This window comes from Hyla sarda, chromosome 2 (assembly GCF_029499605.1).
Source record: "Hyla sarda isolate aHylSar1 chromosome 2, aHylSar1.hap1, whole genome shotgun sequence".
NCBI lineage: Eukaryota > Metazoa > Chordata > Amphibia > Anura > Hylidae > Hyla > Hyla sarda.
The window spans coordinates 249,640,825-249,655,343 of NC_079190.1; the positions used below are offsets into that span (position 1 = coordinate 249,640,825).

At 41.5% G+C, this 14,519-nt stretch overlaps 1 protein-coding gene across 3 annotated transcripts in view; it reads right to left on the minus strand.

The window, feature by feature from the left end:
* GUSB (glucuronidase beta) overlaps positions 1-14,519 on the minus strand; it is a 44,150-nt gene that overhangs the window by 23,582 nt on the left and 6,049 nt on the right. For all 3 annotated transcript variants that reach the window (XM_056556916.1, XM_056556918.1, XM_056556917.1), the window contains exons 4-6: positions 9,763-9,905; positions 3,197-3,384; positions 2,663-2,815 (exon numbers count right to left, since the gene is read on the minus strand). In XM_056556916.1, coding sequence (XP_056412891.1) covers positions 2,663-2,815; positions 3,197-3,384; positions 9,763-9,905 — 484 coding nt within the window. The remainder of the gene's footprint in view (positions 1-2,662; positions 2,816-3,196; positions 3,385-9,762; positions 9,906-14,519) is intronic.

Sequence of the window (14,519 nt, forward strand, 5' to 3'; positions counted from 1 at the left end):
TCTTGCTGGAAAAACTCAGGGAATGTGCCAGCTTCAGTGCATAAAGAGGGAAACACATCATGTAGGCCACTGGATATGCGAAATTGCTACATGATGATGTGTTTCCAGTTGAATGGCCCCCAAGGTCTCCCGATCTGACCCCCTTAGACTTTTATCTTTGGGATCATCTGAAGGCAATTGTCTATGCTGTGAAGATACGAGATGTGCAGCACCTGAAACTACGGATACTGGAAGCCTGTGCTAGCATTTCTCCTGCAGTGTTGCTATCAGTGTGTGAAGAGTGGGAGAAGAGGGTTGCATTGACAATCCAACACAATGGGCAACACATTGAACACATTTTATAAGTGGTCAGAAACTTGTAAATAACTCATGAAAGAATAAAGTTACGTTAAAGCCAAGCACATAATTGTTTTTCTTGTGAAATTCCCAATAAGTTTCTGCCTATTGAAAAAACAAAAGTTGGATATAAAATGGCCGCCATGGTAACCACCCATCTTGAAAAGTTTCCCTCCTCACATATACTAATGTGCCACAAACAGGAAGTTAATATCACCAACCATTCCCATTTTATTAAGGTGTATCCATATAAATGGCCCACCCTGTAGTTCTTACTACTATTCTGGTGCATCAGATATACTTCCAGATAAAACTTATTTTTCCTCATCCCATATTTTGTTTTTGTATTTCATTGTTCTGCTTTATTTTTTGTTTTTCTTTAAATATGAAAAAAAAAACTGAACTACAAAAAAATAAAAAAAATAAAAATAAATAAAAATTATAATAATTTATCCCGCATGGTGAAAGCAGTAGAAAAAAATGCAAAAAAAAAAAAAAAAACAGGATTTTGTTAATCCACCTCTCATAAAGTTGGAAATATATTGATCAACAAGTTGTATGTAGCTGAAAATTAAACCAATAAAAAATCAAGCCCCCACCCAGCTCCGTCAAAAAAAAAAAAAAAAAAAAAATTATATATATATTGGTCAAACTACAAAAATTCTACTGTATATAAATTTATTAGCAATGTAATTGTACTGATTCAGAATAAAATTATGTTATTTTAACCACTAGGTGAATGGTGTAAATTATTATTGATTCAATTTTATTAATATTTTTTTGTAAGGAATAAGTTATCTGAACCCAAAATTGTGCTATTTAACCCCTTAACGACCAAGGACGTATATTTACGTCCTTCGCCGGCTCCCGCAATATAATGCATGTATATGATGCCGGGACCCGGGGCTAATATCGATCGCGGTGCCGCGCGCTATTAACCCTTTAGACGCGGCGTTCAAAGTTGAAAGCCGCGTCTAAACCGAAAGTAAAAGCAGCCCGGCTGCTCAGCGGGGCTGATCGGGACTACCGCAGTGAAGAAGCGGTGTCCCGATCAGCTGGGACACGAGCGGAGGTCCTCTTACCTGCCTCCGGCGTGTCCCCTCGGCGATTGATTGCTCCAAGCCTGAGATTCAGGCTTGAGCAATCGACTGCCGATAACGCTGATCATTGCAAAGCTATTGCTTTGCAGTCAACAGTGCTGGCAATCAGTGTGTGCAGTGTTATAGGTCCCTATGGGACCTATAACACTGCAAAAAAAAAAAAGTTAATAAATGTGATTTAACCCTTTCCTTAATAAAAGTTCAAATCACCCCCCTTTTCCCATAAAAAAAAAAAAAACACCATGAAAATAAATATAAACATATGTGGTATCGCCGCGTGCGTAAATGTCTGAACTATAAAAATATATCATTAATTAAACCCCTCGGTCAATGACGTACGCGCAAAAAAATTCCAAAGTCCAAAATAACGTATTTTTGGTCGCTTTTTATATCATAAAAAAAATGAATAAAAAGCGATCAAAAAGTCCGATCAATACAAAAATGGTATCGCTAAAAACAGATCACGGCGCAAAAAATGAGTCCTCATATCGCTCCATATGCAGAAAAATAAAAACGTTATAGGGGTCAGAAGATGACAATTTTAAACGTATACATTTTTCTGCATGTAGTTATGATTTTTTACAGAAGTACAACAAAATCAAACCTATATAAGTAGGGTATCATTTTAACCGTATGGACCTACAGAATAAATATCAGGTGTCATTTTTACCGAAAAATGTACTGCGTAGAAACGGAAGCCCCCAAAACTTACAAAATGGCGTTTTTTCTTCAATTTCGTCACACAATGATTTTTTTTTTTTTCGTTTCGCCGTAGATTTTTGGGTAAAATGACTGATGTCACTGTAAAGTAGAATTGGAGGTGCAAAAAATAAGCCATCATATGGATTTTTAGGTGCAAAATTGAAGGGGTTATGATTTTTAAAAGGTGAGGAGGAAAAAACGAAAGTGCAAAAACGGAAAAACCCGTGGTCCTTAAGGAGTTAAAAGTACAACTTGTCCTGCAAAAAAAAAAAAAGAGGGAATGGCTCACCAAATTTACATATTTTACACATTTTTATTACGGTTATTTTTGTCTTTATAACAAAGCCTTCACAGTTCAGTATAAGGCATTATATAAGAATTATAAATCGAACAATACTATCTGGATTTTAACAGGATTTCATTTTCCATTGTAAATTTTCATAATTTTTACATGACAGTGTATATTCTTCAAATTATCAACAAACCAGGTCTACTGATAATAGTCCCGGACTCCTCATACTTACATCATAGTCTTCATGTTTGTTCACTCCATGGAAATAGAAAGGTTTCCCATTGATGAGGAACTGGTGACCTGATACTTGGACTGTTCTTATCCCAACAGGTAAAGTGTAAACATCCTCACGTACCCCACTGTCTGTATCCGCCTTAATTCCTACCTGCAGGACACAAAGAATTTTGTTTTAATATTGTTTGATTTTGCTTATCAGCATTTATAGAAAGAAGTATAACAAACTATGAACTCTACAATAAAACCCTCTTGGGTTAAATAACATCCCTTAAAACATTATTTATTTAAAAAAACAAATAAAAAAAATGATGTAGCTTCTTTTTGGTAAGGGGGAGGAGACATAAATGTATAGTTGCCAAAAATTTAGGAGCATTATCATTTATACAATGAATGCGAATAACTATACTTTTGAAATTTGTGGTCAACTAACTATATAAAACACTCAATATGAATCATGAGTTTCCTATTAGACATTTCCCAACTCTTGGAGAATGTTACTTGCCAATATGATTGTAGAGAACTTTCTTACCTCAAAGGAATATAGATACCCAGGGTTTTCATTCATTAAATAAGGCCACCAAAGATTTGCATTGGCCACTTTCAGCTGTCCTACAGCACCCAAAGCAGTGGCTACCTCTTTACCATCTTGACAACGCAAGGTAACAACTACAGAGTAGTATTCTGAACCAACCACAGATACTTGATACATTACCAATCCTAGCAGAGGGGGAAAGAAAATAAATTAACAATTTATTAGCAAGAGGTACTGTCCGTGGAGAGATCTTACACAAAACGTACTTTATAGGCTGAAACTATAGGGAGAAAATACACAAGCTAAGTGTAAGTAAAACATAGCATTGTGGGACTTTATTCACATCTTAAACTGCTTACTACTGTTCTATATTACCCTCCATGCTGCTGCTTTTTAAGGTGTACTGTAAAAACATAAAAGAGCAAGATCCTCTTGCATGTTTGTGTGTGCAGTGTATGGGAGTCATCATTGTAGCTTGTCTCCACCCCTTAGCACAGGGACAACTAAAAATGTTGAGATTATATAATGACCAAACATAGTGCTGCTCCTTATGAACACATGCCAGCTTTATTTATGCAAGGGTTGCTAAAGGGAAGAAAGTGGTTGTTTGGTTCCACTAATGATTTCATGCACAGTTATGCTTAATGCCCATATCATTTACCGTATTTTTCGCCGTATAAGACGCACTTTTTCTTCCCCAAAACTGGGGGGGAAAAGTCGGTGCGTCTTATACGGTGAATACACCCCTATCGCGGCGGACCCTGCGGCCATCAACGGCCGGGACCCGCGGCTAATACAGGACTGCCCTGTATTAACCCTTCCGATGCGGCGATCAAAGCTGACCGCCGCGTCTGAAGGGAAAGTGACACTAACCCGTCTGTTCAGTCGGGCTGTTCGGGACCGCTGCGATTTCACCGCGGCGGTCCCGAACAGCCCGACTGAATAGCCGGGTTAGTGCTTACAGGACACCGGGAGGGACCTTACCTGCCTCCTCGGCGTGCGTAACGACGTGATGGCGGCGACGGAGAGCGAGGATACCCGGCCGACAGCAGAGACGTTCCGGAGCGACAGGGACACGGCGACAGCGATGGAGCGACATCTAGGGCAGCGGTGACGGGTCCGGAGCGGCGGGGACACGTGAGTATTACCTCCTATGCAGTGGTCTTCAATCTGCGGACCTCCCGATGTTGCAAAACTACAACTCCCAGCATGCCCGGACAGCCAACGGCTGTCTGGGCACGCTGGGAGTTGTAATTTTGCAACATCTGGAGTTCCGCAGGTTGAAGACCACTATTGGGTTCAAAATCTTTATTTTTTTAGATTTTGCACCTATAAATTGGGTGCGTCTTATACGCCGGTGCGTCCTATAGGGTGAAAAATACGGGTACTTGTAATACAGCAGCCATAGCCTGCTATGGCCACATACTGTTCCTCGGATAACGCACAGTCATTTAGTTTTTTTTTTTTTAAAGATTTATAGGGAGTTTTTGAGAAAATTTAAGTCACGGCAAACTACATCAAGTGATGTATTACAGAGGTAGTCTCACAATGAAACATTGCATCTAGGGAAAAATATAGCACCTCATGGAGATGCCACATAGCATCAAATGTAGTGGAAAGGGGTCATTCATATAAAAAATAGAAAACCATACTCCCCTTCCCCGATCACCCGCAGCTGCCAATTTCAATGGCACCAGGTCCCAGTTGCTATTTCTTCTGACGTGTTTGTAAAGAAAATGCCTGTTCAGCCAAGGCCTGGCAAAAACGGGCTACAGCTGCAGCCAGTGACTGGGCATTTCCTGCATTAATGTTATGTCACAAAAAGCTGGAGAGCAGTGGGGACCTAGCACTGTTAGAACGGAAACTGTGGGGAAATCCGTCCAGGTGAATATGATATAAAAGCTTTGGTATCCCTGTAAACTCCCTTTGTCTACCATCATAACCTGCTTGTAGAATTTCCGCAAGCGGATTATGTATATGTGACCGTACCTCTTAAGGCCTTTATGATTCTAATAATGCACTCCCTTAAACAAAAAATACTGAGATACGACATAACAAGATAAACTAAAACATCATTTTTTATAAAATGTATGGAGTAAAAATCTGCAAAATTCCACAATATATACTTATGATAATGTCTATTATGCACATACCTTAATCACAATGCATACATAAGCACATGCACGCACTATTGTCAATCTGTTTCCATATAGTGTCAGCATGGTCAGGGTTAGCTCACAGTGGTAAGATAGAACAGTATATCAATATAAGCAGGTGCAGTGGAGCCACCCTGTCCCTGTTCTACCTCACTCAACCCCATATAACATTATTGCACTCTCCCTCAAGCTAGGGTTTACCCTGGCTGTCTGGCATGTAACTGGGGAACGTGCAGTAAAAATGTCAAGCCCCTTGCCACCGGTACCTGTCCCTAACCTAGGGTGCACCTAGATATTATTAAGTGCACTGGGAAAGTGTAATTAAATGACAAAGTGCTATGTGCAAAAAGATAATAAATCAAAAGGAACAAATGTGTTTCCAGCGCAGTGTTTCACACCTATACCAATAACAAATCACGCAGTTATGTATGCATAGACCTGTATTGGACATATCCTTTCACAAGATGTACGCTATTCACATTATACACATAGGGGGAGATTTATCAAAATCTATCCAGAGGAAAAGTTGCTGAGCTGCCTATAGCAATCAGATCGCTTCTTTCATTTTGCAGAGGCCTTGTTAAAAATGAAAGAAGCCATCTGATTGGTTGCTATGGGCAACTTTTCCTCTGGACAGGTTTTGATAAATCTCCCCCATAGCACTTAGATGGGCACGGTCAGATCCAAAAACTTTTTATATGTTGTTTATGACGAAAATTAAAAGACCTTTTGTGATATGGCTGTTTAAAAAATTTTGAATACTAAATATTTCATAAAACAAACGGCTTGTGAAAATCCCACCACTAGGGGGTCCTCATACCTACTGGGATACTAACCAGTCCTGCAGCAGCATCAGGCTTGTCCATGATTCATAGACAAGACTTGACTTATGGACAAGACTGCATGAGCAGGCACACCAGTCACCTCCCACCACCACAAGGAAGGGACATGCCCCCTTCACCTGAGAGGATTTCTAACACCGTGAGCTAATGAAAAGAGGTATTTTTTTTATAATAAATATAGGTGACAGACATAAAAATTAGATGTACATGGTCAGGATTAGGTAGAGTAACTTTTTTTTTTGGGAGGGGGATCTATGTAACTATGATGTAGCATCCTGTGTGTCGAATCTCATGCTAAACATTTTCCTGCCTGAGGGTACCCGACTAAGTAAATGAAAGTGATACTCATTGGGGGAGATTTATTAGGGATTTTTTTTGCTTACGAAAGTGGCACAAAAAGTCGCACTTGCACCTAAGCAAATTTTTGTGCGACTTTTGTGGGTAGGCATAAAGTAGCAAACACCCTTACCTACGCAACTTTCAGTTTTCACTTTGCAGTGGTCAAGAATTTCTGAAGTGCGAATGTCGCAGGTAAGAAAAAGAAAAGAAAGCAAACCCCCTTCAGAAAGTGGCAAGTCAAAGCCAGGTCTCAGAACTGGTTTACAAAAATGCCTTTTGACAGCATTTTTAAGAAGTCGTGACTTTTTGTGTGACTTTTGTAAAGCTCTGTTCCCAGCCAACCGCCCGTATCGACCACATGCCCGCTAGCTGTTGCCAAACTACAACTCCCAGCATGTCCTCACTGTAAGGGTGGCAGATGTGGGCGGGTGGCCAGGGAGCAGAGCCGGACGGCTCACAAGAATATGAAATCAAGGCACTGTAATTTCATATTTCCCGCCTGAGCCATGATCACAGAAATCTGATATTACAGTGCTGTGATTTCATATTCCTGGTAGTCAGCCAGCTACGCTCCCCGGCCACCCGTCCGCTAGCTGTTGCAACTACAACTCCCAGCACGTCCTCACTGTTAGGTCATGCTGGGAGTTATGGTCTTGCAACAACTAACTGTAACTGTAATATCATATTTCCCACCAGAGCCGCTCTAATCATGGTTCCAGGAGGGAAATATGAAATACAGTGGTGTAGTTTCATATTTCTGTGAGTTGGCCGGCTCTGCTCCCCGGCCACCCACCTGCATCTACCCCCTGCCTGCTAACTGTTACAACTACAACTCCCGGCATGTCCTCACTGTAAGGGCATGCTGGGAGTTGTGGTCTTGCAACAACTAACGCTCGGATGATAGATGCAAGCAGGTGGAACTGTAATATCATATTTCCCACCAGAGCCGCTCTGATCATGGTTCCAGGAGGGAAATATGAAATACAGTGGTGTAGTTACATATTTCTGTGAGTTGGTCGGCTCTGCTCCCCGGCCACCCACCTGCATCTACCCCCTGCCCGCAAACTGTTGCAACTACAACTCCCGGCATATCCTCACTGTAAGGGCATGCTGGGAGTTGTAGTCTTGCAACAGCTAGCGGGCAGGTGGAGATGCAAACGGGTGGCCAGGGAGCCATTTTAACACCAGGGTGCCTCCAGCTGTTGCTAAACTACAACTCCCATCATAGGAGTTGTAGTATAGAAAGAGGGTGCCTCCAGCTGGTGCCTAACTGGAGGATCACTGTTAAATTACAACTCCTATCATTCCCAGACAGCCAAAGGCTGCCTGGAAAAATGGGAGGGGGGGAGGGGGGGGGTAGTTTAGCAACAGCTGGAGGCTCCGTTTGGAAACCCTGCTTTTTGTGCATTTTGTGGATTCAGTGGACTACGTCAATGAACTGCATTTTTGTTTTTGTTTAGTAGTAATAAAATGGTTAACGTGGGCTTGTGGGGGAGTGTTTTTTTACAGGCTTAGTAGTGGAAGCTGTCTCATAGACGGATTCCATTACTAAGCCAGGGCTTAGCATTAGTCCCAATTACAGCTAGAGATAACCCCCAGTTAATACCCTGGTACCCACCGCCACAGGGTGCGGGGAAGAGCCGGCTCGGAGCTTCAAGAATGGTGCTCCTGGGCCTGGGTGGTAACAGGCTGGCGTTATTTAGGCTGGGGAGTGCCAATAACAATGATCCTCACCCACCATGGTAACGTCAGGCTGTTGCTGCTTGGTTAGTATCTAGCAGAGAATAAAAATGGGGGAACCAAACACTTTTTTTTTTAAAATATTTAATTATTTATGCAAAAAACATGTGGTTTTACCCATATTTTCATTCTCAGCCAGATACAAACAAAGCAGCAAAGGCCTGACATTACCAGGGTGGGCGAGGACCATTGTTACTGGCCCTCCTCAGCTAAATAACGCCAGCCTGTTACCCCCTAGGCCCAGGAGTGCCATTTTTGATGCTCCGGGCCTGTTGGTACCGACTCTTCCGACACCCCTGTGGTGGTGGGTACCAGGGTAATAATTGGGGGTTAGCGCTAGTTGTAATTGGGGCTATTGCTAAGCCCCAGCTTAGTAATGGACATCTATTAGACAGCTTCAACTACTAAGCCTGTAAAGTAAATAAAAAACATAACATGTTTTAAAAACTTTTATTCCACTCCCCCACAAGCCCTCATTAACCATTTTATTAACGTTTATCGAAAAAAATGCAGGTCAATGATGTAGTCCACCAAATTCGAAGAGGTCCCTTGCACACACTGATCTGAAATGAGAAGGAAAAAAAACAACAACACAAAAATAGGCTTGTACATTTAGGGAAACAAAAGTGGTAAAAAATATGTAACATATATATGTGCACATTTTTACCACCGCTGTGACTTTAGACCAGAAAAGTCACAGAGGAAAGGTGGTGTTACAAAGTGGTGTTCTGAAGTAATTCAAGTCAAAGTGGTGCTTTAAAGTTATTTATTGGTTTTTGCTTACGTAAGCCACATTTATCAACCCCCTGTGATAGTATGATGATGTCACACATAAGCAAACAAAAGCAAAAAAAAGACTTACCAAAGCAATTATAAATGTCCCCCATTGATCTTCCATGGCAACCTTCATTTGCCACAACACTTTCCCTGCTATAATAGCTTGAAAATGTCCAATACTTACTTCAATTACTCACAACAAATTTGTGTTGGAATATACTACATATGTTCTGAGATTGCATTAAGGTGTGCTACATAATAATATATTCCTTCTGAGGGCAAGTTTACACTGAGAATATCTGTCCAGAATTTCCACTTAAATTCCAGGCAGAATTCACTTTGTAGGAGCCTCCCATGTGCTGATGAATTTTTGTTGCAAAATCTGCAGTATCTAGTTTAAATCCGCATTATGTTAACAGTTCCTCTAGATTTTGTGCAGGTTTTCACAATTGGCTTTAATGGAGAAGACAAATTCTGCAGTGCCATCGATTTTACTGTGGATCCGCAGCAAAATTTGCAAGTACCGATTTTGAACACACCAATTTAAGACTGCAGATTTTGCGTAAGGGTAAAATCTGCGGCATTATTTCTTCATGTGGTCTGTCCCTAGCTGGGTATTTTATTACTTTACAGATGATAAAAAGATGCTCCTCAGTTATTAACTAATGAGACTTTTGAAGATACAAAACTAGTTTATATAAAAACTCACCTGTGTTATCACTTATGTCAGTAACAATGGTGATGTCATCAATGTACACTGAAGGAGTAGTATAAAGAACCACAGGGCGATGTATACCGGCATAATTAAAGAAATCAAACTCTATATTTTGAACAAAATATCCTTTGGGATATCTATATATAGAAACAAATAAGACTGTTAAAGTACTTTATACTTTTAATCTACAAAGAATACATACAACATTTGCACGTATAACCACAGGAAAGTGACCATCATGCTAGTTTTTTTTTTTTTATCAATGTTGGATTTTATAACGTATTTATGTTTGCTATGTTAATTTTTGTTTTTTAATTAATTTTCTAAATAATGAATATATTGATTTAAAAAGTGACCCTGTCATTTAAGAAAACTTTTGACACTTTGCAAAGACATGTCAAAAGTTTTTATCTGTTGGTATCTCCGTTAGGAGAGCCCCTCCGATCTCTTAATATAACAAGATTAAGCGCTTGGTAGTGCAGTTCACAATCTCCGTCAAGTTGCAGTAGACAGGCTCCCTTACGAGTCTATGGGATTGTTTCCTGCAATTGGACAGAGATTAAGGCCACGTGACGAGTGAAACGCACTACAGCATGTTACACCCTGCTATATCTGGACATCGGTGACTTTAGACATGTCTTTGCACTCATATTGTTACTTCAGGCTCTTTATGTTGTTCTATATATTTGGGCCTTGGGAACTGCCTCTTGTTACTTTGCACATGGGGTGAAGGGCTGGGAGTCACTGATGAATCTTCTATCTTTGATTGCAACCCTGTGTCCGTATGATTGATTTTATCCATCTGCTATTCCACTAAAAGTTTATTTTGTTTAAAGTCTGTATTGTAAATTATTGGAGTTCCCCACCTTCTAGCTGTGTTTATTAGAATATCCCTCTGATATGAACTGATTTTTGTTCTTTTATTACACAGCTACTTATAAGAGCAAATATACAAAAATAGATTGGCGTTGCACTCACCATAATGGTCAGGATAAAATCTTCTTTAGCATAACACACAAAAAGAGTAAGCCAGAGAAGCCGGCACTGCCTCAAACCCGTGAAGCCCAGTAATTACCGGCACATGTGAGTGGCACAGGTGTGATAGAATCAGATCTAGGTAGCGCTACACGCCGCAGAAACTGTAAGATCTGCAACACAAAAAGAAGAAAAAGCGGCACGCTCACCAATCCAGTAGTCAGATAGGCATCGGAAGCTGATCCATGGACCGAGTCGGTCACGAGCAGGGAGGCGGCAGATGTATCTGGGTGAGTTCAGACGTCAGCCAATGGACCGTATCACGGCCCTAGGCCTGACGAAGTGCCTAGGGGCGTGATACGGTCCATGGCCTGAAGTCTGAACTCCCCCGTATCCATCTGCCGCCTCCCTGCTCGTGACCGACTTGGTCCATGGATCAGCTTCCGATGCCTATCTGACTACTGGATTGGTGAGCGCTCCGCTTTTTCTTCTTTTTGTGTTGCATAAAATCTTCTTTATTGCAGAAACTTAAAAAGTCCATAAACATATGCGGTGTGACTACAAACTTGTATACCTACTCTATATTCAGCTACTTATAATTTATCAAAACCTGTCTAGAGGAAAAGTTGCTTCTTTCATTTTTTAGAGGCCTTTTTCAGAAATGAAAGAAGCGATCTGATTGGTTACTATGGACAATTCAGCAACTTTTCCTCTAGACAGGTTTTGATAAATCTCTTCTATTGTGCTTTTCTCTACCAGTTTGTTTATCTAAGGTATAACACTATGTGAGAAGAAAAATAGTGGTAGGGGAGGTGCTAAATAAAACGTAACATTTATTAATGTCCTGATAAAATTTAAAATCACGTGATAGTGATGAGTAGTTTGATCAGCTGGGTACAGTGCCACCAATGCGACACTGTTTAGTAGAAAGACACTGTTAATATCATAGGTTATCTCCTAGATTATCCCAGGAGAGTAGAACCCCTATTGAACCCACACTATTCCCAACGCGTTTCTGGCGCCCCTATTGGTGTAGCACCTTCCTCAGGGGAATTTTTACAGGGGGTATCACATGCCCAAACACCTTCTATTTTGCAGCCAAACAGAGTCTTTAGTAATATCTAGTTTGCTACATGTGTGTTGGGCTCCAAATATTTCTCAAGATCCAGCCAGCGCCTTCAGAATTACTGCTGTGTACCTGAAATAGAAGCACACCAAGAACCCATGTCACTCACATATTGTTAATATACAACCTGATACATGGGGTGTGCTAAGAATGTAGCTCTCCGTACTCACTCAGCCCTGAAGTGCTGTACCTGTAAAGACATGTATATACATTTGCTAAGAGTGAGTATATAGGAGAGACGGTACCTGCAAAGAAAAAAGTCCCAGTAACACTTACGATTAGGCTGAACTTCTCCTGGTTACATCCCGGGAGCGCAGCGTCCTGCAGTAGCAGAAATGCCGGCTTGTTTCAGCTCGGCGCGCGCTCTGCCGGAACGAGGCGGCGTCTGACCTCATATCCGATCTCTGCCAGGCGTCACCATGATGCGCTTCACAAAACCCCGCCCAGGATTGGAGCGCAACATCTCGTTACGGTCAGAAGACCGCGCGAGATCACGGAACTTAGTGCACTGGCTCTAAAGACCTATGGATATGGAAAGGACAGTTGCTATATCTCACTAAACGGTATTTTAGAACTTGTTTTTGGGTAAGTATACAATGTGGTGTAGTATTCTGAAAGGGTAACATACTGCAAAACATAACAATATTCAAAAAATAATAAATTGTTAGAAAAAATGGAGATAAATCAAACGTCATTTGATGTTAACCCATAAAGGTGAAGGTCATTTGATGTTAACCCATAAATATATCCGTCCTGAGATATAGAAAAGGTGGGGGGGGGGGCTTCCCCAATGATTTAAGACAAATCCTCTAGACAGTACTATGTGAAAATACCAATCAAAATTGAACCAACCCAAAAAGGTTGGATGTACTGGCTAGGGTAGTACTATAACAAGGAGCCTATTAAGGTGGAGAGGATGCCCTAGGGGGGGGGGGGGGGGAGTGAAGGTTATATAGGAGGGGGCTAAGGACCTAATTAACCCTACACTGCCCTGGCAAAAATTCCCTGCCCTAGGCGGCTTCACCATTTAAGGTGGCCCCGCTCAGGAACCTCCTACTCTAGAACTACCAAACCCTATCATCAGTTGAATTAATGGAGGACTAACTCAGAGAGTCCTCTAAGACCCTCACTAACTACCTGAACATAGCCTCCATAAGATGAAGGGGCTGACTCCTTGTTATAGAAAACATGAAAAATGTATACATTCATTAAGGCCACCCGGAGTGCAGGAATTCAGTTTATGGATCCAATAACATTCCCTTTGGAGGAGTAACCTATCCAGGTCACCTCCTCTAGGGGACATTGTCACATGTTCAATGCCCCTAAACATCAGGTCACTAGTGTGTCCCCCATGATAACGGTTCATATGTTCAGCCACGGGGGTACTTCTATTGTTGCGTACGTCCCCTAGATGTTCAAGCACTCGCCTACGCATCTCTCTAATCGTCTTGCCCACATATAGCCGAGGGCAGGGACATCTCGCAACATAAATGACCCCCGTGGTCGAGCAATTAATGAATTGATTAATTGACATATCTCTGGACCTGGTGTGATCTATGACCCATGCTGTTTTCTCAACATTATTGCATGCCTTGCAATGACCACATTTGAAACATCCCTTCGGGCATGGCAGAGCCCCCAACCAATTTCTATTGGTCAGACTATTAGGGTTAAGATGACTACGTATAAGTCTATCCCCTATGCTTCTGCCTTTTCTGAACGTGATCTCCGGTCTGGGTCCCACTACCTCCTCCAGGTCTTTATCCAATTTAAGGATCCCCCAATGTCTCATAAGGATTTCTCTTACCTCGTTTGCTGCCCTGTCATAGGTACCAATAATTCTCGTGGGGCCCTTAGATTCCTCTATCCTAGGTTTAGGATGTAGTAATTGGTCTCTCGGGGTAGTTTTGGCATGATGATACGCCTGTATTATTGTATGTTCCGGGTATCCCCTCTGTCTAAATCTCTGCCTCATGTCTTTCGCCTGATGGAAAAACTCTGATTCATCCGAGCAATTCCTCCTGAGGCGGAGATACTGCCCCTTCGGGATCCCCCTTTTGAGGGGTCCCGGGTGGCAGCTCTCCCACCTCAGGAGACTATTAGTTGCTGTAGCCTTTCTAAAAATGGTGGTCTGTAGATTATGTTCACTGTCTCTCTTGACAGTGACATCAAGGAATGCCAACTCACTATGATTCACCTCAAACGTGAACCGGAGGCCAATGGGATTATCATTCAGGGATCTCACAAAACACTTGAAGTCCTCATCTCCTCCTTTCCACAAAACAAAAATATCATCAATATATCGTTGGTTGGTGGGTTGGTGGGAGGCCACCTTAGTTTTCATCAATGAAAGAGAAGAACTTAGTGATCGTGCCCTTTTATGGGCACGATATATTGATGATATTTTTGTTTTGTGGAAAGGAGGAGATGAGGACTTCAAGTGTTTTGTGAGATCCCTGAGATCCCCCCCCCCCACCTTTTCTATATCTCAGGACAGATATATTTACCACTTTGGTCCTTAATTGTGGTTCTGGATATGCCCTCTGTCCTGAGTTGCCTCTTCCCGACTTCACCTTTATGGGTTAACATCAAATGACGTTTGATTTATCTCCATTTTTTCTAACAATTTATTATTTTTTGAATATTGTTA